The 26,749-nt window shown below is 42.1% G+C and overlaps 1 protein-coding gene across 6 annotated transcripts in view; it reads right to left on the bottom strand.

The window, feature by feature from the left end:
* Positions 1–10,585: 10,585 nt before the first annotated feature.
* The window catches only part of PRKG2 (protein kinase cGMP-dependent 2), a 203,659-nt gene continuing 187,495 nt past the window's right edge, over positions 10,586–26,749 (bottom strand). For 3 of the 6 annotated variants that reach the window (XM_068233649.1, XM_068233648.1, XM_068233650.1), the window contains 4 exons: positions 20,620–20,742; positions 19,380–19,442; positions 16,522–16,588; positions 10,586–11,615 (listed from right to left, as the gene is read on the bottom strand). In XM_068233649.1, coding sequence (XP_068089750.1) covers positions 11,520–11,615; positions 16,522–16,588; positions 19,380–19,442; positions 20,620–20,742 — 349 coding nt within the window. In that variant the 3' untranslated portion in view covers positions 10,586–11,519. Of the gene's footprint in view, positions 11,616–16,521; positions 16,589–19,379; positions 19,443–20,619; positions 20,743–26,749 lie in introns of those variants that run through there. The other 3 variants (XM_068233651.1, XM_068233652.1, XR_011020470.1) reach the window with 3 other exon arrangements.

Genomic DNA, 26,749 nt, shown 5'->3' with positions numbered 1-26,749 from the left:
TGAAAAAAATTATTGACTTGAATATGTGTATTGTAAATTAGTAACTGTAGTGTGAAAATATAATAAATACCGGTAGGTGTGCTGATGACAATATGAACTGAGTGAGATCAGCTTTTTCACCACCAGCTCATGCAAAAAAATGGCAACTTATGTTCTTATACAGCTCTTACAGATGGAATTATGGGGCTGATGACCACAACATGCTGAGCATGGAGAGAAGGGCTTTCGTTTTATAAGCACAAATAAAGGTTGTGTGCTGAGGGAATCCCCACATGGGCTCACTCATCACTAGGAGTGCTTTGCACCAAGCTTTATATTTTGACTATGGGTCCTTATTCAAATAAACCTTTCTCCTGCGTTTTCTCTGTAGATGTTTTCATATCAGTCAGGTAATGTAGAAGCCCACAGAAAGCAAGAGCTGACTCAAAATAGGCTTGATATTACCTTACCCTTATTTTTAAGTACTTTTTCAATTGCTAAATGCTTACAAAATATTTTGTAGATAAGATGAAAATGTATCTCCTGGAAGAAGGAAAAAAGTTAACTGAATCAGGACCCATATAATTGATGAGTCCTATCTGACTAATTGCTGTATGCACCTTATTACAGAAGATCTAGGCTAGGCTAAAGATTAGTGTTCATGTTTTCAGTTGTGTTTTCAGTTGTTCAATATTTGTTTGTATGAAGGTTTTCCTTCAGTTATTTACATAATTGTAAATAAATCTGCCCTCTACGATACAGGTGGGTATACCATATTTTTGGGAATATAAGTTGCATCTGGCAAATAAGATGCACCTAATTTTAGAGGCAAAAAATCAGGGGGAAAAAATGAACTAAACCTAGGTGTGTCTATAATGCAGGGGAGTCTTATGGACCTTTCCCCTCTAAACTGTATCTAAGCTACACTGGCCAGCTACAATAACCTCTACTACACTACACTTCACCTAACCTATCTAACCTCTGCTGCCACCACCTACTACATTACCCTTCACTAACTAACCCCTGCTGCCACCACTTACTACACTACACTTCACTAACTAGCTGCACACGTGTGACTGGGTCTCGCATAACGTGAGGTCACACAGTAGAGGCACTGTAACTAGGAAGTGCCGAGGATATGGTAACCAGGGAGGATAGCGGCGGCAGCGTGTGTACATCACAACACTGCAGTCTATATACGGAGACTGAAGCGAAGAGGAGCGTGGCGGCTGGGACCCTGAAAGCTTCATCCTCAATGACAAAGCCTCCTCATATTACCACAGTGAGACGGAGGAGGTAAGGAGTAAAGATGGCCCAAACGGTTCCAGGCGAACTTTAGGTGGTGACGAAGGCGAACTTTTGCGGAAGTTCGATTCGCCCCATAATGCTCCATTGAGCAGAAATTTGACCCTCTACATCACAGTCAGCAGGCACATTGTCACCAATCAGACTGCACTTACTCCTGGAGCCTCCCCCCCCCCCCTTATAAAAGGCAAGGTTCTCCTGTCGTTTTAATCACTCAACTGCCTACAGTAATTAGTTAAGGGACAGCTGCTGACAGACTCCGCTAGGGAGAGTTTAGTTAGGCTCTTGTAGGCTTGTTCCTAGCTGATTGTTATACCTTATATCAGGGATCCCCAACCTTTCCCGGCCCGGGGACCACTTTCTGACCAAATTTTTTTCCGGGGACTACCCCGGGGGTTTTGGGTGAGCGGGGGAGAGTGGACGTTGAGTGCGCGTCCTAGTGGACAGTGGAGTGGGTCATGGGGGGGAGGGGGGGTTTGGTGAGGGGGCAGTGGCATAGCTAGCATAGTTGCCCCAGTATAGGGAGTTTAGTTGCCTCAGTATAGCTAGTATAGTGCCCCAGTATAGCCAGTATAGTGCCCCAGTATAGTGCCCCAGTATAGCCAGTATAGTGCCCCAGTATAGCCAGAATAGTGCCCCAGAATAGCCAGAATAGTGCCCCAGTATAGCCAGAATAGTGCCCCAGTATATCCAGAATAGTGCCCTAGTATAGTGCCCCAGTATGGCTAGTATAGTGCCCCAGTATAGCTAGTATAGTGCCCCAGTATAGCCAGTATAGTGCCCCAGTATAGCCAGTATAGTGCCCCAGTATAGCCAGTATAGTGCCCCAGTATAGTGCCCCAGTATAGCTAGTATAGTGCCCCAGTATAGCCAGTATAGTGCCCCAGTATAGTGCCCCAGTATAGCCAGTATAGTGCCGCAGTATAGCCAGTATAGTGCCCCAGTATAGCCAGAATAGTGCCCCAGTATAGTGCCCCAGTATAGCCAGAATAGTGCCCCAGTATAGTGCCCCAGGATAGCCAGTATAGTGCCCCAGGATAGCCAGTATAGTGCCCCAGGATAGCTAGTATAGTGCCCCAGTATAGCCAGTATAGTGCCCCAGTATAGCCAGTATAGTGCCCCAGTATAGCCAGTATAGTGCCCCAGTATAGCTAGTATAGTGCCCCAGTATAGCCAGTATAGTGCCCCAGTATAGCCAGTATAGTGCCCCAGGATAGCGCCCCAGTATAGTGCCCCAGGATAGCTAGTATAGTGCCCCAGGATAGCTAGTATAGTGCCCCAGGATAGCCAGTATAGTGCCCCGGTATAGCCAGTATGGGTAGGTGGTGACCCCCGCCCGTCCCCGCCGCTGTTATTACCTTAACAGCGGTCGCTCTCCCCTCTCCGGCGCGTGTATTTATTCAAGCAGCGTATCTCCCGGCTGCTCTGTGTGTGATGCGGCAGGAAGCAGCGGCTTCCTGTAGCGGTGATATGTATCGCCGTTACTATGGTAACCGAGCCCTGCTTCCTGCGCATCACACACAGAGCAGCCGGGAGATACGCTGCTTGAATAAATACATGCGCTGGAGAGGGGAGAGCAGCCGCTGCTAAGGTAATAACAGCGGCGGCCGCGGGGACGGGCGGGAGGGGGGGGAGAGGACAGTCCTGCGGCCCAACTGGGAGCGTCCCGCGGACCACCAGTCGGCCGCGGACCACAGGTTGGGGATCCCCGCCTTATATTACTCCCCCTGGGAGGAGGGTCTTGACTTCCAGGGAATTTTAGTATTTCAAAAGCCAGCTTACATACCTTGGCTGGGAATTGAATCCAGGTCTGAGTGCGTGGTAGGTAGCTCACTTCACCACTATACCACCACCAACACTACATGCTGAAGCCAGCCTAGCATGTACCATTATGATATATGCAAGAGAAAATTGCTTAAAGATTTGTAGTATGTCAAAAGCTAACTCACATTGGCCAGGAATAGAACCCAGGCCTACCACTCTGTAGGCTGCTATCCTAACCATTATACCACCAACACAACACACTACAATGCGACATTCTGAAGCCAGCCTAGCATGTACCATTGTGATATATCCAAGAGAAAATTGATTAAGGATTTGTAGTATGTCAAAAGCCAACTCACATTGGCCAGGAATAGAACCCAGGCCTACCGCTCTGTAGGCTGCTATCCTAACGATTATACCACCAACACTACATGCTGAAACTTCTTTGAGCAGACTTACTTCCTCCCTCCAAAAGACACACATACATCTCCATAAAATCATTCAACTGCAACTGCGTGCACAGTCTTTGTGGCACACAGTCTTTGTGGCACAATTGGTTAGTGTGTTTGGCTGTTAACTGAAAGGTTGGTGGTTTAAGCCCACCCAGGCATGGCCTTGCCTTTTGTGTTCAACAGTTGTCCGAAGAGAACCCCAGATAGCCATGTAGATTCATCTCTCTCTCTCTCTCTCTCTCTCTCTCTCTCTCTCTCTCTCTCTCTCTCTAGTAGGGATGGTCACCGCTTTCCACGGAATTGTATTGTAATTTTGGGCGGAAATTGGTCATTCCATTCCGTTTGGTTGGAACAGAATTGCTTTTTCAATCCGGCGGAGTTCCGAAATTGCCTGTGAAATTCTGCCGGTATCCGTTGATGGTTTTAAGCTGAAAATTCACTTCAATGGCATCAAGTCCTAGAGAGAGAGAGAGAGAGAGATAATTTTTCTCTTGGGTATATCACAATGGTACATGCTAGGCTGGCTTCAGCATGTAGCATTGTAGTGTGTTGTGTTGGTGGTATAATGGTTAGGATAGCAGCCTACCACGCTGTAGGCCTGAATTCGATTCCTGGCCAATGTGAGTTGGCTTTTGACATATTACAATTCCCTAAGCAAGCTCATTTTTCTCTTGGATATATCATAATGGTACATGCTAGGCTGGCTTCAGCATGTAGCATTGTAGTGTGTTGTGTTGGTGGTATAATGGTTAGGATAGCAGCCTGCAGAGCACTAGACCTGGGTTCGATTCCCAGCCAATGTATGTAAGCTGGCTTTTGAAATCCTACATTTCACTAAGCAAGCTAATTTTTCTCTTGCATATATCACAATGGTACATGCTAGGCTGGCTTCAGCATGTAGTATTGTAGTGCGTTGTGTTGGTGGTATAATGGTTAGGATAGCAGCCTACAGAACAGTAGGCCTGGGTTCTATTCCTGGCCAATGTGAGTTGGCTTTTGACATACTACAAATCCTTAAGCAAGCTCATTTTTCTCTTGGATATATCATAATGGTACATGCTAGGCTGGCTTCAGCATGTAGTGTTGGTGGTGGTATAGTGGTGAAGTGAGCTACCTACCACACACACAGACCTGGGTTGCTTTTACCAAGGTATGTAAGCTGGCTTTTGAAATGCTACAATTCCCTGGAAGACAAGACCCTCCTCCCTCCGGGAGAGAGGGATTACACTTCCTGATGTTGTAAAGCAGTGTAGGCCTGCAATTGAACATTCAATGAGATTTCCGACCTTAAAACACTGCTCAGTATTAAATCCAGATTTTTTTCTGGGACTTTTGATGTGTATTTCACTCAACCATGTCTTCCTCCAGGTATTAGACCCCTTGAAACATCGTTTCTATCATTTTTCTAGTCAGCAGTAATTTTTCAAAATTTTTAAGTTCGCCTCCCCATTGAAGTCTATTGTGGTTCACGAAAGTTCGCGCGAACTGAACCTTCTACGAAAGTGCACGAACGGGGTTCGCGAACCCAAAATCGGAGGTTCGCAACATCTCTAGTAAGGAGCACAGCAGCAGGATCCGGTAAGTATATTCCAGGGGCCATACTATACTGTACCTTTGCAATATGATGCACCCACTCCCCCCCCACACACACACAGTTTTGGGGAAGAAAAAGTGTGTCTTATATTACGAAAAATACGGTAAGTAAAAAAGACAAAAGGGTGGTGATAAATAGACTAAAAGCCAGAAATAATATTTCTGTTTTGATGTTTAATATCCCATAAAATGGCCCCACCAGTGTGAAACATCATGCAAGCCTAATGCTTGATATTAATGCCATTTTGTATACTCTGCACATATCTTTTAAGCAAATCTCTATATTTTTCTTAAAGAGAAAGGTAGAATTTTTTACATGATTCCCTGATTTGGCAATGCAACATTCTGTGCACATGGAAGGTACAGACAAAAGCTGCCACTGTCTTGATAATCACGTGTAGAGCACTATTTCCTCTGATGTCCTTGACAACCTTTCACCTATCCATGCATGTACTGGTGAATGCTTGATCTGTTATTGCTATATAATAAAGCAAAGCCAAAGACACATTACAGTATACATTTTAAGATGATGCAAACTAAATATCAAGCATAGCAATGTTCAAAAGTGAAGAAGACTGCCCACACTGGATTTCTATTTTATATCCAGTAATTGCCACACCACATCAGGCTACCTTGTTATTTAATTGCCTTCAGTTCAGGTAAGCACTTTTTTTCATTTAGGAACATTATTTTAATTTTACAGTACAGTATATCATTATCCAATCAGAGGCATCATTTCCTGCGAGCAAGTAGCTGAATCTGTTTGAATTTTAATTAAATATAAATCTGAGGTACACAAAATGCCCCTTATTTAATGTTGTAGAGTGACCTTCTCCCCTTATATTGTACAGCAGACTATTCTTACAATTTTGTTTCATATTACTCCAGAGACCAGTACAAACCACCAGAATTTTTCAATGTTCAAACAACACTGTTAGCTAGCTCTATACGGGTGCATGAAATAGAGATGCGGTGAAATGTGTCCTTCCAGGAATAGCCAATAGTAGAATATCAGTAGTGCTGTTAGTAAAATATCAGTAAAATTTACAGATATTTTATTACAGCAAAACCTAACTCTGTTCTCGCACAGAACCCTCCCTCTACAATACCTAGCCTTAACCTCCCCCCCACACCTAACCTTAAAGAAAACCTGAACTGAAAATTAAAAGTCAAAATAAGCATACAAAAGTCATACTTACTTTCCATGTAGTCTACTGCTCAGTGTCTTTCTCCTGTCCCGCGTCCTGTTTGTTCACTGTGATCAAGGGAATTTTCCGTCCTCCATTTTGAAAATGGCCATTACCCCATAACAGCTTTCCGGTCAGCACACAGTTAAACTGTAACATCGCCCACTTGAGCCATAGCGAAACATGGACATTTACCTGGTACATCAGTTTTCCTCTCAGCCATAACTGACAGCAACTGATATTTTACTGACAGCAACTGATATATTTCAGATCTGACAAAATATTGTCAGAACTGGAAGGGATTATTGTCAGAAGAAAATGGGGAGCTTCTGAAAGGAACTGATGGCAAGGTAACTATGTAATGTTCATTTGAAGTTACCTCATGTGTTTATTTTAAATATTTTGACTCAGTACAGGTTCTCTTTAACCACCGCCCATAAGCCTAATCTTAATTGCCTCGCCCTTACCCACCACTAAAACAAAACATTTTGGTGATGTTTTTAGCTGTATTTTGGCATGTTTTGCATTGTGGGTAACTTTATCGGCCACCGTGTTATTGCCGATAATAATAAAGGTGCCTTTGGCGGGACCCGAACATCTGCCTCTAGCAGGTGCCCAAGTTTCCTGCTTCCCTATATTGGGTTCTCTGTAAATGTTGTTGATCTACAGCCATCAGGGTTTTATGTTAGGATTTTAAAGGAACTTAAACTTTTTATAATAAAACATTCCACAGTATATAAATACCTTTTTAAAATGAACGGAAACTACATATGATCGCTTTCTTTAGTTTAAAATGGAATTCCCATAATGCTTCAAGATAGTGAGTAAATCCACAGTTTTATGTTTGCAGCTACAAACAAGTACCCACCACAAGTACTTTTACCATTAAATTCAACATGTTTGTGCTGTTCCATGTGTGAAGCTGCAATAGTACAATCATCGCCAACCCAGATGTAGCTAGTAGGTTTATTTGAAGTATCTACATGGGAAACTGTTTGCCAGCTAACAGTGTGTGACATCACTAAAAACCTCCCTGTGGTCTGATAACCAAAGAGAAATACAGTGTAGCTTATTCTGGACAACTTTGTCCTTGGGATGGGGTTGGAGCTATGAAGATAGTAGGTAAGCAAAGGTGAACTAATGGCCCTTTAAAGAGACACTGAAGCGAAAAAAAATGATGATATTGTGATTTGTATGTGTAGCACAGCTAAGAAATAAAACATTAAGATCAGATACATCAGTCTAATTGTTTCCAGTACAGGAAGAGTTGAGAAACTCCAGTTGTTATCTCTATGCAAACAAGCCATTAAGCTCTCCGACTAAGTTAGTCGTGGAGAGGGCTGTTATCTGACTTTTATTATCTCAACTGTTCCTGGACTATTTACTTTTCCTCTGCTAGAGGAGAGGTCATTACTTCACAGACTGCTCTGAAAGACTCATTTTGAATGCTGAGTGTTGTGTAATCTGCACATATTATAGAATGATGCAATGTTAGAAAAAACACTATATACCTGAAAATAAAAGTATGAGAATATTTTCTTTGCTGCTAATCTTCTAGTAATTATTCATAGTACACAACCAATCCACTATATCATATATTTTTTTTCGCTTCAGTGTCTCTTTAAGGCCTGCTTGATTGCGTTGAAGGTGAGGGCAAAACGAAGGGGGTGAGAGTTCCATTGAGTAGGGGCCACTGTGGAGAAGTCATAGAACCTCAAAGGTAAGAAAGTGATGTGGTGGGTGGAAATCCATAGCGTGAATTTGGAGGAGAGGAGAGAGCAAGTTGGAAAATATCTCTGGATGAGGTACGAGATGTAGGAAGGGGAGGTATAGTGGATAGATTAATATGCCAGGCAGAGCAGTTTAAAATGTAATTCTGGGGGAACAGGAAGCCAGTTAAGGGGCTTTTGAAGAGGGGAAGCTGAAGAGGAGCAGCAGGAGGTGTGAATGAGCCTAACAGCTGCATTCATAATGGATTGCAGGGGTCAGAGTCCGGTCTCAGAAAATCCAGAAAAGATGGCATTGCAGTAGTCCAGATATGAGATTCAATTGCTTAAAAATCCAGTCTAGATTTTGTTCTTATGTTCTCCAGTTTAACCACTTGCCGACCGCGCACTCATACCGCGCGTCGGCAAAGTGGCAGCTGCAGGACCAGCGACGCAGTACTGCGTCGCCAGCTGCAGGCTGATTAATCAGGAAGCAGCCGCTCGTGCGAGCGGCTGCTTCCTGTCAATTCACGGCGGGGGGCTCCGTGAATAGCCTGCGGGCCGCCGATGGCGGCTCGCAGGCTAAATGTAAACACAAGCGGAAATAATCCGCTTTGTTTACATTGTATGGCGCTGCTGCGCAGCAGCGCCGTAAGGCAGATCGGCGATCCCCGGCCAATCAGCGGCCGGGGATCGCCGCCATGTGACAGGGGACGTCCTGTCACTGGCTGCACAGGACGGATAGCGTCCTGTGCAGCCCCGATCACCGGGGGGACAGGTAGGAGAGGGAGGGGGGTGAATGTCGCTGCGGAGGGGGGCTTTGAGGTGCCCCCCCCCGCAACTAGCCTGCCCACCATAGCGATCAGACCCCCCCTGCACACCATCCCCATAGGGGGGAAAAAAGGGGGGCGATCTGATCGCTCTGCATGAAATCTGATCTGTGCGGGGGGCTGCAGAGCCCACCCAGCACAGATCTCAAAAAATAACGCTGGTCCTTAAGGGGGGGTAAAGGGTGGGTCCTCAAGTGGTTAAAATAACAATAATAAGGATTGGTTCACACTGAGAGAGATTGGGCTGCACTTGCCATTCTGCAGAGACTGGGATAGTGCTAGTGCAGTGTCATCCCATGAGGGTGCTTTATCAGTGTTTCGATTTTCAGAAGATCAAAATCTTGCTGACTATACCATTTTTCAGGGCGATTTTGCTAAAGAAGTCTATAAAATGCACATTCCTTTAAAAATGACTCTAAAAATTGCATTGCAAAATCACATCATATCATACATGTAGTGCTATGATGTTACTACTCAAACTCATTTAGAGTTCTTTTCCAGTGGGCGCAATCCAATCCAAAAATCAAATTCCGCTTGTTTTGTCGATTGCAACAGCACCATGATTAATGTAAATCCCGGTGCTGTTTTTCCACTAATGCGATCAGTTTTGCCCCAAATTGTAATTTCCCAGCCTGCATGTTTTTTTTATATATTTGCAGTTGTACCCAATGGATAATAGCGGCACAATTGCAGGTATACTAAATAGTGGAAAAGGAGCCTAAATGCCTAATGATAGTTACTCTGCAGCACTGCTATTGGGATCTTTCCTCGGGACTCATCAACATCACATTTTTCATTTTTTGGATTTCATCTACAGGTGACAAGTGGGCTAATCAATGATCAGACTAATTAGCTAGATTTTCCACTACTTCTGTCTGGAGAATGATCCAAAAAACATGGACTTCGAGATTTGAGGACAATTATAAGAATACCTGTTCTATAGCATAGTGGTTTAGCACATGGTACTAAAGCGTTAGTTTATCATAGGAAATTTATGAAATTTAGAATTTTAAAACATAACAAATCATTGATTATTGAAACAGAACACATATATTTGTTTATTAAATGTATAAAAGAATGGTTGGAAACGTTGACAAACTCAAGTGTATTGTCTCAAGAGATACATTGAGATATTCTTACACACATCACAAAGTAGCAAACACTGCTTCTTATAAAAGGGTATACATCAGTGAAATTGAGGAACACTAATGTATTGAATGCCAAAAACTGCAACAAAAATTGAACTTTATTAGACATTTTCAGCTAATAGCTTATTGTCATTCAGTATCCACAAGCTTTATTTTTATACATTTGAAGTTTAGGAACTTGGTCTTAGGAATTCTTTGTCATGCCTCACCTGCTGGTTTCACTGTTCACTATTACTGTCCTGCAGTAGGTGGCTATCAGGAAGCCTACTGGACAAAGGTATTGGAGGGCTGGAAGCACCATAATATAGCTTAGATAATGATATAAGCAAAAATATAATGGATAAAAAGCCTTTCTCTAAGAAGGACAAAGCCTGCATGAGGTAATAGAATTTACAGTATAAGGGTTCAGACACTAGTAGGATGACACGTTTCACTGAACGCAGTCTGCTTCTTCAGATCAATAATAACAGTGTCTTATAGTCAAAAATGTGTGCGCAAGGAGCGCCTTATCCTACTAGTGTCTGAGGTGCCTTCTCCCCTCCAATTACAATTGCACCAAGAATAGTGCAGGAAGGTGATTGCATTTCGGAAAAAATTCTTCTAATGGAAAATGAGTGATTTAGTTTCTGTCAAGAAAAACTCTGCCAATTAATTTCTCAGACAAGTTAAAAAAAACCCCAAACTATTATTCCCCCCACTGTTTCTGTTCAACACCTGCTAAGCTTTCAGCATCTTCAGCAGCTGGCCAGCTGCATGACCTGGCTTTGGCATCACCATTTATTATTGTTAGGAGTCTTGCCATATCTTGTATCACCTGCTGGTGGCACTGTACACCTGGACATTCACACACTTTTACTGATCTCTAGCAGGAGGCTGTCTGCAAGCCTTCTGCAAAAATCCTGTACCTGCAACTTCCCACCTGCTGGAGGCATTGTGTTTTTGAACTAACTTGAAATTTCACAAACCAGTAGCAGCGGCCCTTAGCAGTATGTGCTTAATTATGCACACCCCCGTGAGCACCTTGTTAAAGGACACCCGCACCCCTGGAGTATTCTGCTCAGTTTGACTTGCTCACTTCTGTGCTTGCTGTGCTCCTCGGGATTTCTCACTCCCTGGCTCTTGACCCTGTTGTTGAATTCTTTTTATATATCATTGTATATATGTATTTTTTTTTTGAGGCTGGTTATTTCTGCATTACTGTGTCACTTGTACACATTTCCACCTTTATTTAAATAAATACTTTTGCATTATCTTTGTGGTCTCTTTCTCAAGTTTCAATGCTCTTTGTTCTCACCAGCCTTACACCCTGCGTAGTAGTACTAACACTGTGTGACTTATTTTGATAGGTAATAGGCATAATATTATTATCAGACCTCTATCTGACATTTAATACTCATGACTTTGTTTAAAATTAAACATTATGTCTGTGGCTAGATAATTACAACAAAACAATTGTACAATGTAAGTGTCTTCTGTGTTTTTTCCCGGTCTAGTTTTCCTGTTCCACTCCAGGATTGTCAAACTGTAGTGTGTAATATCTTGCAGAAAAATGTTCTCAGAAATCTTGATCCCACCCAGACATCTCATCGGGGGGTATTTCATCATTTGCCGGGTAGCTGTCGAAATAGCTGTGATCCATGGGGCCATCGAGCTAGAAGTGCAAAATAAAACAGAAGTGAATTATGTTTCATGTTTAGAATTATGAGTTTTTAATACTAAACTTCCTGGTTACAGCTAATTAACTTTGATGCTCTTGAGATTTGAACTAAGTGTCTGAAGATCTGCTATACTTTCTCTCCTGGTTCAATCAGGAGCATGTGCTGAATAGAGCTCCCATATGTGCAAGTTTACATAGGGATGTGGGATTTAACTTAAAAAAAGATCTATGGTACATTTTACTCCACAAATGATTTGTGTTATTTCTGGCCAATAGCTAGGCTGGAGAAAGCTAGTAGATGAAAGTCCAACACTGAATAGTATTATTTGCTTTGTTTAAAGAGAATTAGGGCTGCATTTTACATGTGATGTCTTTAGTACAGTAGAATACCTTTACAGTAAACTCCAAGTGACCTAGGAACATTTTTACTACTATCAGGTTACTATATCTGAAATTGTCATACTCAAGCACATAAAGTACACTGTAATGCTGTATCTTAATTCAGCCAATAATTGGGAGTCATTTTTTCTTTTTTGAATGCTTCAGCAAGGGAGCACAGACAGTATCTAAACTACATCAAATTGCACAGTGGCGGGCGGTGGGTGCCCGATCGCGCGCACCATGCGGCGGGAGCAGCAGTGCCTATCTGGACGAGGAAGCTTGACCAGATAGGCCGAACTGGTTAACTCATATCCAAAGGGTAGTGTCAGGTGGCATTGCTTAAGAGTGCCTGCATCCGAGGGTCCCATGAAAGTTTTGTTATAGGGCCCCATGATCTCTAGCTATGCTACTGCTGTGGACGGATGCAATACATTTCAATGGGAAAGTTCACATTGATATTATAAAACAGATCCGCTTCCTACATTCCGCTAAACTGATTGGACGTTTCCGACCTGTACCATTTTCACGGAACTGACACGGACCTGAACGCTGAACGTATGCAATGTATCTCAATGGAAAACAGACAATACTGAACCCATTGGCTAGAAAACGTACCTGAATCGTACCAAAAGATCACTTCCTGTTTTGATTTTCTCTACTTCCGGGGCACAGATCGATGCACACCACGCCAGACACAGCAGGTTCCAGGCTGTCTATCTGCTGTATAGGCACACTGCAACATAGGCCCAGCAACAAAAGCCCATTGCAAGCCACATCACCCATCCACTGCAGCATGGCTACTGGAAGCTACACCACTCGCTACTTCAGTGTGGAGGACCTGATAGTGGTTGTCGAAGAACACCCTTTTATTATACCAGACGTTACTCCTATTAACTTATAATGGTGCTTAGCCGGGACTTGGACATTTAGTTTACTTACCAGAAGGGATGCCATCTCATCCATTTAAAAAGGACATATTTAAGCTATGCAGTTTCCTGTGAGAAATTAGATGTAGAGCCTTAGCTGAGAAAAATCAGTCAAAAAAACCATTTCAGGTTTCAAAGGGATGAGGAAGAAACTGCTAGCCAACTAAAGCTAGATGTGTCTTTCTTGCTTTATACCACTTGATATAGTACAAAGCCATGAACTGTAGCTGTTGATCCCCTGCTGCTCCCATTCGCATCCAGTTAATAAAAAGTACAGCTTTTGCTGATCAACTTTTCTTCATTTTTTTATTTAAATTAACCAACTGAAACCCTACTTTTAATTATTTTTGTTTTATTCCACATTTTCATTAATCAAATGTGTGCATTGTGTATGGCTAGCTTAAAGTCCATAAATGCCTAAATTTTACCTGAACTCTTGCACAGGACAGAAGGAAATCATAGAGAAATGTACACTGTATGTGTTTAGAGAGTTTAGCCTGTCTAATACCCCCGCATCTGTGTCTGATCACAAGTTGTAATGTGATCTCTCCCCGGTGTCACGTGACTGCATATGGCAGAGATGACAAATAAGCCCATTTTAACAATATGTCTGCTTCCATGAATCAGGAAATAGAAACAGTGCAGATTTATTTTAGGATTTGTATGAGCTGTAACAAAGAAATGTTTTTTTATTTGAAGGTTATTATGCTGCTGCTTATCTTTTAGAGCAGAGAGGAAGTTCTGAGTTCAGGTCTGCTTTAAAAGAAACACACTTTAATGCTAGTGCTGACTAGTTAAGCAGTGCTCTGCATTGCTCATTGCTCTCTGTCACTATTTTCTGTGGATAGCTGGGTTGGCTGTCTCCACCTGCAAAGGACCCATCCTTGTCTTTGCCCTCGATTTGTAATGTCGCTACCTAGTTTTGGCAGTCCTGACTCCTATAGAGTCATCTTTGGTGGGCTCTGGGCACCACATAGCTAGACAGCGTTATTATGACAAAATTATCACTTTAAGAGATTAGTGTGATTTTAAGGCAGTTGTTTGCATCTATTAAGTGCAATATGACTCTTTGTTTTATTTTATGTTTTACAATTAATTTTGTAATAATAAATCTGGCCAAAAGGTGATGCAGCCTCCAACCACAGAAAAATAGTACTGTAAAAAGTATATACAGTAAATACTGTACTCTTGATCTTGAGGAAGAGGGCCGAGTCTGTTGAAACATGTAGATCTGAGGCTCCACGGCCGTCTAGCAGCCCTTCATTGCCACCTGAACTATATTCAGTGTGCTATAGTTGAACACGCACAAAGGAAAGAGGGAAGTGGCATACCAATGTGGAACGCAAGGAAACACTGCAAACTGAAGTTTGAAATTGACGTCATGGTCAGAATTGACGCAGCAGGAAGTGATTGTGGCTAACACGCACAGCCGGGAATACTGCCGCCATATGCTGAGTCACTGGCAGGGACTCTGCTATTGAACTTGCAAGGCTAGTGTGCGATTCGCCTGTAATGTATTTAATAGGAAATTCACATGCATTTTCGCTATGCGAGATTTCCATGCAAATTCGCGTACATTTTCGCTTAAAATCAATGTAAAAGCACACAGGCACTGACATGGTTAAATTCGCATACTTACAAACAAATGTAAATTTTAATCCGTTTTTACGTTAAAATTTGCATATAAACAAGTACGAATTTGCATGCAAATTCGTTTTTTGCGTTTTCCGCAACAGAATCGCACCGCACTAGTGGAAACGGCCCCTCTAAGTTTTTAAGTGCATGCTACCTTTCAGCGCACTTTGTTTTATACTTTTATATAAATACTATTCAAATTGTACAATACAGTAATCATACCATTTAGCAATTTTAAACATATTTTTGCAATTTCATTTTTGCTGATTTACTCGTGTATAGGCTTATGAAATGGTGCAGATGGTTACAATATTCTGTCTTCTTCGGTAGAAGATGTATGGAACACCTTGACTTTGCAATATCTGCCCACTCTCTTCGCAAAAGCACTCCAAATAGTCTGTATGGGCATCTATTTCCCCACCCCTATACCAGTCACCCCTTAGATTTCTATTAAATTTAGATCTAGGCTTGCTAGCCCATTCCAGAACTTACATGTTTCTTAGGGTGAAGCCATTGTTGAGTTGAATGTATGCTTGGATTCATTGTCATGTTTAAAGGTGAAATTCCTATTCAGCTTTCCCTATACAGGGAAAGCTCATGACTTTTTAGGCCAAAAGTGACCAGTATTTAAAACTATTCATAATTCACTTTAACTTGGCTAAAGCTCTAAATCCAGCACAAGAAAAGCAACCCTAAAAAATACTGTCATCACCATGCTTCATCATGTGTGCATAGTGTTCCTTTGGTGATTATGTACCTTTTGGAATAGTGGCCAAAAGATTCAACCTTTACACATTTTCCCACATGCTTTTTGGTAGACATGATGCTTTCTTTTTTTTGCAAATTTAAGTTGGGCTTTGGTGCTTTTGTTTGTAAGAAAAGGTTTGGTCCAGACGTATGGTTGTGCAATAATTTCCTGTGAGAGTGTTCACATATGAGCTGTTTGATGCCGATCCGCTCAATAAAGCACTGCCTGTACCATTTTTGTGGCGATTTGCAATTTCCCTATACCTGCCATTGAGGCAAATTGCAGAACGATTGAAAAAGCGCTTTGTATAGTGATTTCCCCATTACTTTTACATAGTATTTATTATTTTCCGGGTCAAAGAGTTCACTTTCTGACTTGCGTCAGAAAGTGAAAAAAATAAATCACTCTGCAAAGCGCATAGAAAAGCTCTTTACAAAAAATCGCAACGCGCAGCTAAGCGCCGGGAGGTGCTAAAAATAATCATGCACAAAATCGCAAAACGCTGGCATCAGCGATTGCTATTTTAGATGTGAACAAGGCCTCAGTGTTTTTGTAACTCTCTTGGCAATCTCCCTGACCAGTGTTTGTCTTGTCTTTTCATCAAGGTGGGACGTCTAGTTATTGGTCGTATCACTGCTGTCCCATCTTTTCTCCACCTGTTTTAAATACTGTCTTCATGGCATTCCAGGATATATTCTATGCTATGGATATTTTCTTGTACCTTTCTCCTTGCTGATACCTTTTAACAATGAGATTTCTTTGATGTTTTGTAAACTCTCTTTTACTGTAGCAGGCAACTAAGTTAATGTCAGGAAACTTCTACTAGGATGGGTGCAGTTTATTTGGGGTTACAGATTCGCTCATTGTTTGATGACTGGAGTTTAGTTTAGCCTTTATTGCTGTAGTGAATATGTCTCTAACATCACATAAGTCATATATTCTGACTTGATTAAAAATGTATTCTTTCTGTTCACTAATACTAATACAAAGGTAAAATTAAAATATTTACTAAATATGAAATGTACCAATTAAACAGGAAGAGAATAGCTAAAATATTTTTTTTTTTTAATATCTTGTGTTTTCTTTATTTCATTTTTCAGCACTATATTACATAACCAAGCAATTTAAAGTAAAAAAAAAAAAAAACAATTCATTCCCTTTAATGCATTTAGTACTGCACTTGCATTATGTTCTATGACTGATATGTTACCTTTTGTTTTAAAGGTGACGGAAGGCTTCTTGATCTAAGTCCATCCCAGTTGAAACCATGAAACCACCTAAATTACAAAGCAGAAGTTAGGGGAGCAAATTACAGTATGTGGTACTCGCTAACACAATTTCTGTTTCAAGTCCAATTCTGTTTCATTTGCTAACTCCAGACTTAGATGTAGGCATCCAAAGCAGTGTCTGGGGATTTGCTGATGACACAATATTATGTAAGCTCATAGCAGGATGTTTTTTTCTCTGTGAGGGGATGGGGAATGGCTGCCAAAGCCAACAATATATTGTCATGTATGAAAAGAGGAGAAGACTTAGGGGGGGAAAAGCACATTTCCTTTTTTTCCTGAATCCCCGAGTAGGCCTCGTATTACATTTACGGTGCATAGTTGCTGTGTCCCTAGTTCCAGGAGCAGGCCCCTTTGTGAAGGATTGGTACATTACATTCACTGAAACTTTTCTCCACACCAGATGAATGACTACAGTGTGAAGAGAGGCTAGAAAGCTTTTGAGGTAGGAAAACTAACCCCAATGGAAACGAATAATTGAGGCAGATAAACACATAAAACCAGTCAGACTTTACAGCAGGTTGTGTTTCTTATAATTCTTAAAATTACCATTTATCTTGGTTGTAGTGCAGATGATCCAATGTTGGGACTTGAAAGGGGTCAGGATTGAAAAAATAAGCAGGCCTTAGTGCAAAATTGGATGTGTATAAATGGGTGTGCTGTAGGACTTAGCAAAATGAAGCATTAATTTGGATACAACTGGAAGGAGTGAAGTAGTGTTTCTGCTATCAACAGGAAGTAAGGTAAGTAATGTTTGCAATGAGGAAAAGCTACAAAATGAAAAATGTCAGAGGCTCTAGCCCCTGCTTGCTTTATGCAAATTAGACCAAAAAAAAAACGTGTTTTGGCTAGCACCCACTTTCACATATGTACTGTAGAAATATATTTTAAAAGTAGGTGTTACAGCTGCAGCCTGTAACATTTAGAGATGACTGAAATGTGCAGTTTAATTTCATAAATGATTTTGTGAAGTTCTGCATATGTTCAGTTTTGCAATTTGCAAAAGTGAAATGCACATGTGTCAATATACGTATAAAAACAATGTGAAAGCATGTGAAGCACCCACTGTGACATAGCATGGATGCTGATACCCTTGGACCAGAGAAATGGCAAACTCTGCATCTTATTTATTTATTCATTGTATTTATTTATTTGTATTTATAAAGCACCAACATATTACGCATCTTGGCCACTTTTAAATATCTAAAGGTGCCCATTAATGAGGCAATCTTGAGTGTAAGATGGGGACTACCTAATGGAGCCATTTAAAGTATATTCACTCAGGTAACCCATCTACTATATAGATTTGGTAAGATTGTTCAATCAAGATTGAGGAAATCCTTTATAGTTTTGTGTTATATTTATATATTTATGTATCACTATTCCTATGTACAGGATTCATTAGTCGTTGGGGAAGAAGAACAGAAGTTCCTGTAAGAATAACAAATATTTCATTAGTGATCCAACAGATCGTTAATAATCTCCCCATCAACAGGGTTGGGGAAACCTAAAACACACTAGATTTCCACTTGAGGCAATCACAACACTTACTTGGCCTAGGGGATTTATGTTTTTTGTGCCCCTAGGCCAAGTAAGTGTTGTGATTGACTCAAGTGGAAATCTAGTGTGTTTTAGGTTTCCACAACCCTGTTGATGGTGAGATCTGTCATGTTGGATCACTAATAAAATAATTGTTATTCTTATACGAACTTCTGTTCTTCTTCCTCTGTGTCAGGGGACCACCTGTGGGTTCTCCCCTTCCCCTCTCCATAGCATAAAGCACGTTGCCTAGCAGTATGTTGTTATAATTTAAGTAGGCCTCAGTTATCTGGACTGAGTTTTAGGTAAAAGGCTTGTTCGCAGAGTATACCTTTAAATAGAGTTTTTTTTGATGCAGGCAGAAGCATCTCAGTGTCTGCTTGAAGCAGACAATACAAGCAGATACTGAGAAGATGTTCCTAGTCCAAGGTCTTAGGCCTACACTGCCCCAGACAAATGGACTACGGGAACAATCAACATAGGCCATATTTATAAAACATAACATTCCTGCAACTGGAGCAAGGTGGCTCATAAAATATTAAGTGAGTAGGTGTGTATCATGACATCACAAGGGATCTGAACCAATCATAGATGGTTCAGATGATGACACAGTTAACTCTTCCTGGTCAGTATTAAAGGTCATGAGTTGCCAACGGAGGGCTCTCTCTCTCACTTTCACGCTCTCCATCTACTGACTTCTACTGACTGGAACCATAATTATTTCCTTTCTTTATGTAATCTGGTATAATGTGTGCTGTACATAGTTAGTCTAGATGTAATTTAGTATAGACAGGAGATCACCTGATTACCTTCACTAGGAAGCTGCAACGCAACAGAATTACTAAAGAAGAATCTGCTTTGCTAAGATATGACGAACTGTATCTGTATATCTGTGTACTGAATAAACTCCTTGTACTTTGAAGACGCCTGAGAACGGTCTATCTCCTACAATGCTTGCTGTGTGGAGAGTCAAGTTATCTCACAGTCTGTGAGGTGCAACTCTAAGAAGTTGCTGGTGCCAAAGCAAAAAGGTGATTTATTACATATGTCTGTACATCAATTGCTCCTTAATAATCACCCAAAATGATCACTAATGATTGTTTTATGCAAGATAAAAGTGTTGTATGTTTGTAGGGACAGCGCTGTACAATGCAGTAAAGCCTTACTGACATTCAGTCCTGCCCTCCCTCTTCTAGATGAATGCTGCAACTTTAAGGAATCCCATTATTTTAAATATTGAAACCTGTGTTTTTTAATGTCAGCTATTCCATTCTTCATATTTCCAAGCCGTTCTGCCGGGTTTTGTCTGGAAATCAAGAAAATAAATTCATTAATATAGATTACATTCACTGCATTATCATCATCATAATTATTCATTAACGATGCTTATAGACATGCACAGACATACGACATATAGACATGCACAGACATACATGCTACACAGACACAGTATACACATGAATGCACACAAACTACACAACCTTGCTTAGTACACACAAACACAGACAGACTACACAACCTCCTCTGTCACCCTGTGTTTTCCCTTGCCCCTCTTGTGACCTCCTCTGTCCTCCTTTGCCCTACTGTTCCCCTTGCGTCCTCCTTGTAACCTCTTGTAACCTCCTGTTCCCCTTGTTTCCTCCTCTGTGCCCCCCCTCTTGTGACCTACTTTATCCCCCTGTTACCTCCCATTTCCCTTGTGTCTTCCTTTGTCCCCTCTCGTGACCTCCTACACCCCTCTTGTGATCTCCTTTCCCCTTGTGCCCTCCTTTGTCATCCTTTGTGATGTCCTCTGTCTCCCTGATCATGGCCACCAGCTGTCCCCAAATTCCTCCCCCTTCCAGCCACTAACTTCCCTTTTGCCTGGTGGTCTGGCTGTCTGACTATATCCGCAGCCACAACCAATCTGCGGGCAGGGGTAAATGTTGTCACCATAGCAATGCGGACTTAGCAAAGCTTTTAATCTGGAAATTTTTTCCCCCCAATGTCTTCTGATTAGAATCACAGCTGATGTGGCCAGTGTTCAGTGCCAGGACCATGCCGCTGAGGGGAGGGGCTGGCCAGAGGAGAATCTTTAACAGAGAGAGGAGCCGATGGTTTCTCCGGTGGCACCAAGTGCCGTCATTGTGAGGCATTACAATTGCCTTCATGCTTTTTTACTAAGAGATTATTACCTGATGTGTTGTATATCTTTAGAATGTTACATATTTACTGTTGATATTACATTGTATTTGATAATATGCGATAATATGTATTTAAAAAATAAAAAATAAAGAATCTATTAAAAAAAAGAGCAGGATAATGCTAACGCATCAAATTCTGCTGCTTAAGTGCAGTCTGGACACCTCATAAACTTTTGATAATAGACAAACATGAACTGTGACAAATGAAGACATCGTAATCTCTCAAATGTAAAGCCATTTGGTTTCCAGCAACAGCATATGAAAGATGAGCATTTGTTGACAGTAAAATGTACAGTTTACCTGCAGAGCCGTCGGATCAAATCTTCAGAGCGCTTCGAAATTTTTCTGTGAAACTCAACTTTCTCGATACCTTGGAGAATTAAATTGTAGATCATCATCTGGTCTGGCCCAGTAAAAGGAGGGCTGGAGAGAAATATGCCAGATATGTTATGTTACACAGATTATACATGAAAAATAATCCCCCCAAAGATATATGTTATAACAAAAACAGAACCGTGTTGTTAAGATTTCAACTCAGCTGCAGAAACATGTAAAGAAAACACTTTTTCTCCGTCACCATGGAAAATCAAACTAAACAAAGAAAAATTGCAGCTAATATAATGTTTATTGTTGGAAATCTGCACATGACTTCCCATGAAAAGTCTGAATCTGTCTTCTACAATTTAATGCAGACCTCTCCGACAAGGAAACAATCCAAGTTTCTCTATAGAGAAAATAAAAAATGATTATAGAAAGGTCTACTAGACTAAAGCAGATTATTCCACCAGAACTCAAATGCACATTGTAATGAGAGCATATTTGCTGTGAATCCCTCATCTGCCGGCCAGGGTTTGATCCATGCAGTGAGCTGGTAAATGGGTTCTGTGGACTTCTTAGCAGTTCATTCAATTGTTGTGTTTATTCCACAAAAAGTGGAAGCCTTCATTCTCTGAATGTCTGCTCTGTTTTCACTCCACCTCATTACCTTGCATATGATGGAACAAGTGTCAGTAATGTCATGGCATTTAATCCTTTGCCCTATCATTAAAGTACTGGCTCTGTAATTTAAGTAGAAGTGAATTTTACCTTATGAACAATGGACATTACACCTAACACACCCTTTTATCCCTGCACAATTTAAGGATGAAAAGTGTTTGAGGTAATATGGACATAATGGTATTGCTCAAACAAGATTTCTAAGCCTTCCTTTGTCTATTCTAAAAAATAAAGTTTTGACTTGAGTTGGCCTTTAGGAAATTATGGCAGTGCCTCTCTGTTTAGGCTGCCTTCCTTAAGGTGCCCATTTACAATACAATTTTTAGCAAATAATTGTATTTTCAATCAAGTTACTTAGATCAAGTTATATATAAAAAAAGAGAAAATGGTGGGCCCAATCTATCCTGAATAATATCATTATTAATTAATTTCTTAAAAGGAACCCGAGGTGAGAGGGATACGGAAGCTGCCATATTTATTTCCTTTTAAACAATACCAGTTGCCTGGCAGTCCTGGTGATCTTTCTGGCCAGTAGAGTCTAAATCACACATTTGAAACAAGCATGCAACTAATCTTGTCAGATTTTTTTATAGACATCTGATCTGCAGGTTTGTTCAGGGCCTATAGCTTAAGGTACAGTGGCATTGCTAAGGATCTCTGGGTCCCGGTGCAAGTTTTACATGGGGCCCCCAAATACTCTATACATAACAATTGATACGGTGCATCAAAACCTGCCAAGGACAACAACAGTGTCAGAGTTGCAAGAAGGGGATGGGAGCAGCTTGTTAATGATTACTACTATTCAAAGCATCTATAGAAGTGTTTATTATGAGCACAACACCAATGGAGAGCTAATACTGTGATGGAGGGTGGACCCTTCGGGGCCCCTCTGGCCCAAGGGTCCTGATGTGGTCGCTACCTCTGCACCCCCTATTTCTACGCCACTGTTAAGGTATTAGAGCCAGAGGATCCCCAGGACAGCCAGGCAATGTCATGCATGTCTGCCTCCATATCCCTCTCACCTCGTGTTCCCTTTAACCACTTGCCGACCGCTCACTCATAACGCGCGTCGGCAAAGTGGCAGCTGCAGGACCAGCGACGCACATCTGCGTCGCCGGCTGCAGGCTAATTAATCAGGAAACATCCGCTCGCGCGAGCAGCTGCTTCCTGTCAATTCACGGCGGGGGGCTCTGTGAATAGCCTGCGGGCTGCCGATCGCGGCTCGCGGGCTAAACGTAATTTAAACACAAGCGGAAATAATCCGCTTGGTTTACATTTTTACAACACAATCAGCGGCCGGGGATCGCTGTCACATGACAGGCAGGAGCCTGTTAGAGGCTGCACAGGACAGATCCGTTCCTGTGCAGCCTCCGATCTCCGGGGAAGGGAGGGAGGAGAGGGAGAGGGGGAATCCTGCGGTGGAGGGGGCTTTGAGGTGCCCCCCCCCGCTACCCACACGTATGCAGGAGCGATCAGACCCCCCCAGCACATCATCCCTCTAGTGGGGAAAAAAGGGGGGCGATCTGGTCGCTCTGCCTGGTATTTGATCTGTGCTGGGGGCTGTAGAGCCCACCCAGCACAGATCTTAGAAATCAGCGCTAGTCCTTAAGGGGGGGGGGGGGTAAAGGCTGAGTCCTGAAGTGGTTAAAGAACTGGTCAATCGGTATGAAGGATTTTTCAATACATACAATTACAACTGGTTTCCAGTTGTAATTCCAGTTGTAATTCCAGTTTTTCCCCTTAAAAACAAGAGCAATTTTTACCTTTCAGCACTCCGTCCATTCATCTGCTAATAACTTTATTAGTACTTATCACACTGCAATGATCTATATATTTTTTTTTGCCACCAATTAGGCTTTCTGTCGGTGGTACTTTTTTGCTAAGAATTATTGCTTTTCCATTCTTTGAACTCCCCTCTAACGATCAGTGGCGAGAACGAATGGGAGTGCGCACTGGCAAGAGACGAGTATCTACGTCCCTGCGAGGTATAGAGGGATTTTGCAGGGACGTAGATGCTCGCCCCAGGGGAGGGCAAGTGGTTAATGGACACCTTAAATCAATAAATGACTCCCTTTTTTCATTGTAAAATTGTGTACATGTTTCTAGCTTATAACTGCCCTATCATTGGTTTCAGTTTCATTCTACAGTATATACTAACCAAAGATTGTACGTATGCACAGACGCACCTGTGGGCAGCAGCTTAGTATGGGGGAACAAATGTGTGTGGCAACTTAGTGAAGCAGTGGATATGTGTGACGACTTAGTGTGAGTGGTTGTGGTGTGCATGTGCAGCTGCGTAAGTATGCATGGACACACCAGTGATAGGCAGCTTAATGTGCAGTTGTGGGTGGTGGCTTTGCCCAGCGAGCAATTCTTTGGTGATTTGGGGATTGCCTGGTGTTTCCTAGCTCTGACATTTTTAGATTTGTGTGGTGTGAGTCATAAATTGTGTCCACTTCTTTTTTCCCTCAGTAATCAGCTCCTTTTGACTTACTGTCATTGGCCTCAATTCACGGAGCATTATCAAACGTTTATCAAACACTTTATCAAACGTTTGATAATTTACCTCATGGGTAAAATCTCATTTTAAATTCACTAAGGTGTTATATATTTATCGAATGTTTTACCGATAAAACATTCAACAAATATATAACACCTTAGTGAGATTTTACCCATGAGGTAAATTATCAAACGTTTGATAAAGTGTTTGATAAACGTTTGATAATGCTCCGTGAATTGAGGCCACTAGTGTCTCTAGTAGTTATGTATTATTGATCACAGGATTAGTTGGCTTCAGTCTTTAGTTAACCTTGTACAGATTTTCCTGAGAAAGTGATAAAACTGTCAAGTATTTGTGATTATTGCCCATAGCAACCTGGCATGCTGCCAAATCAACACTAACAATATGGATGTGCAAAGCTGCGGTGATAGTACCAATACTACCAGCAGTAGGTTACTGCGAGTCGCTGTATTAGCGCAGTACCATGACAGTTGCTGCGGTAACACGCATTAATGCCAGGGCCGGATTACCGACCAGGCAACAAAAGCAGTCGCTTGGGGCCCCATTCAGAGTCAAAGGGGCCCCATTAGCACATAAACCAGCCCTTGCCATCCTGTCAGCGGTGGCTGGATGGTATAATGGTTAAAGAGACTCTGAGCAGTGCAGTGACTATGGAAAGATGCATATCATTTTAAAGCTCTCTTTCTCCTCTTTCCAATGATATCTAAACGGCTGCTCTATGCCTTTTAGTTTTCGATATTTTCGCGATTGAAATCGCGGCCACAGGACGACTTTTCTCCAAAGTCAGCGGTGGCTGGATGGTATAATGGTTAAAGAGACTCTGAGCAGTGCAGTAACTATGGAAAGATGCATATCATTTTAAAGCTCTCTTTCTCCTCTTTCCAATGATATCCAAACGGCTGCTCTATGCCTTTTAGTTTTCGATATTTTCGCGATTGAAATTGCGGCCACAGGACGACTTTTCTCCAAAGTCAGCGGTGGCTGGATGGTATAATGGTTAAAGGGACTCTGAGCAGTGCAGTAACTATGGAAAGATTCATATCATTTTAAAGCTCTCTTTATCCTCTTTCCAATGATATATAAACAGCTGCTCTATGCCTTTTAGTTTTCGATATTTTCGCGATTGAATTCGCGGCCACAGGACGACTTTTCTCCAAAGTCAGCGGTGGCTGGAAGGTATAATGGTTAAAGGGACTCTGAGCAGTGCAGTAACTATGGAAAGATGCATATCATTTTAAAGCTCTTTTTCTCCTCTTTCCAATGATATATAAACTGCTGCTCTATGCCCTTTAGTTTTTGATATTTTCACGATCGAAATAACGGCCACAGGACGACTTTTCTCCAAAGTTGGCAGCTCGATTCAGCACAATGCAATGAAATATAAGGAACCCAGGGGGATATAATTACAAACATCATGCTGGTAGGTGTGAGGATGTAATGAATTAGTTGTGGGTATGCTTAAAGGCATATCCACAGGCACTGCTTGGAGTCCCTTTAAGGGCTCTGCCGCTGACACAGTAGACCAGGGTTCGAATCTCAGCTCTGCCTGTTCAGTAAGCCAGCACCTATTCAGTAGGAGACCGTAGGCAAGTCTCTCTAACACTGCTACTGCCTATAGGGCGCGTCCTAGTGGCTGCAGCTCTGGCGCTTTGAGTCCACCAGGAGAAAAGCGCGATATAAATGTTATTTGTCTTGTCTTGTCAAATGATGCCGTGCGCTGCTGATTGTCTTCAGAGCCAGGCTCTCCTCCTAGGTCCCCCTCCTGCTACTGTGCGCTCTGCCGCTGCCCACTCCACCCTCCCTTCCCACAGAGAACCACAGCTGCAGCAAGAATGATAGCAGCAGATGGCAAACGCTCACTCACCTATCCATGAGCCAAGCAATAGAGATCCCGTCATCTGAAACCCATCTGTCTCTTCTACAGTGCAGCCGCTCGCTCTGAACTTCCTGATTCTCAGATCAGACATGAAGTAGGAAGTAGTAATAGTAGTAGTAACAGAGCGGCAGCACTCTAGAGGAGACAGATGGGCTCCGGATGACGGGACCTCTATTGCTTGGATCGCAATAGGTGAATGTGATTCATCTGGTGCTGTCATTCTCCCCCACTGCGGCTGCCTTCTCTGCTGGACTATCGTATTCACTGGGATGGAGGCTGCATGGTGGCTGTCTATTTTTGGAGGAAATTGGTTGTTCGTTGGTGGGAGTGGTTATGTAATTCTGTCTGGGGAACGGCTTCCGGTTTGGCGGTGTCCAGAGCTTTCTGCTATTGCCAGGCTGGAGATGCAGGGGGAAAGTGCTGCTGCTGTGATATCTGGCGCCCTCTTCACAGGGGTGCCTCAGCCCCTGAGTGCAAATGTCCCAGCCATTCATCTCTCACTCTGCATTTTGCCGCTGCTATTCCCTGCATTGTGCACCCACAGAGGAAAGCGTGCTGTTGCCCATAGCAACCAGTAGCTCGGCTGCCCGGTGTGTGTGACATATTGCTGTGCAGCTGCATCTTCTGATTCTATTACGACATGATAGGGGGGGCCCAAATCAGTTACTTTGCTTAGGGCCCCATTTAGCCTTAATCCGGCTCTGATTAATGCCATTGCCGTAAAAAGCCTGTGAGGATGGCCACTTCTGCAATGGAGAATGAAGGGTATGAACGGACCAGAAGAACTTTGATTTCACTTTCTGAATGCAATGAAATTCCTATTTCTCTGCTTCTCTCTTATACATTTGAGTGAAGGTGACTGAGTAATGTATATGTACATACACTGTATATACACATATACAACAAACATTAAAACAAAATACTGCAAATTCAGGGCATTGTTCCCGATTTTAATCCCAGCCAGGGAACTATCCGCATGGAATTTGTATGTTCTCCCCATGTCTGTGTGGGTTTCCTCCAAGTAATCCAGTAATATC

This window comes from Hyperolius riggenbachi, chromosome 1, assembly GCF_040937935.1.
Source record: "Hyperolius riggenbachi isolate aHypRig1 chromosome 1, aHypRig1.pri, whole genome shotgun sequence".
NCBI classification, from domain to species: Eukaryota; Metazoa; Chordata; class Amphibia; order Anura; family Hyperoliidae; genus Hyperolius; species Hyperolius riggenbachi.
The sequence above is the reverse complement of the archived record's forward strand: the minus strand, read 5'-3'. Positions and strand labels throughout refer to the sequence as shown.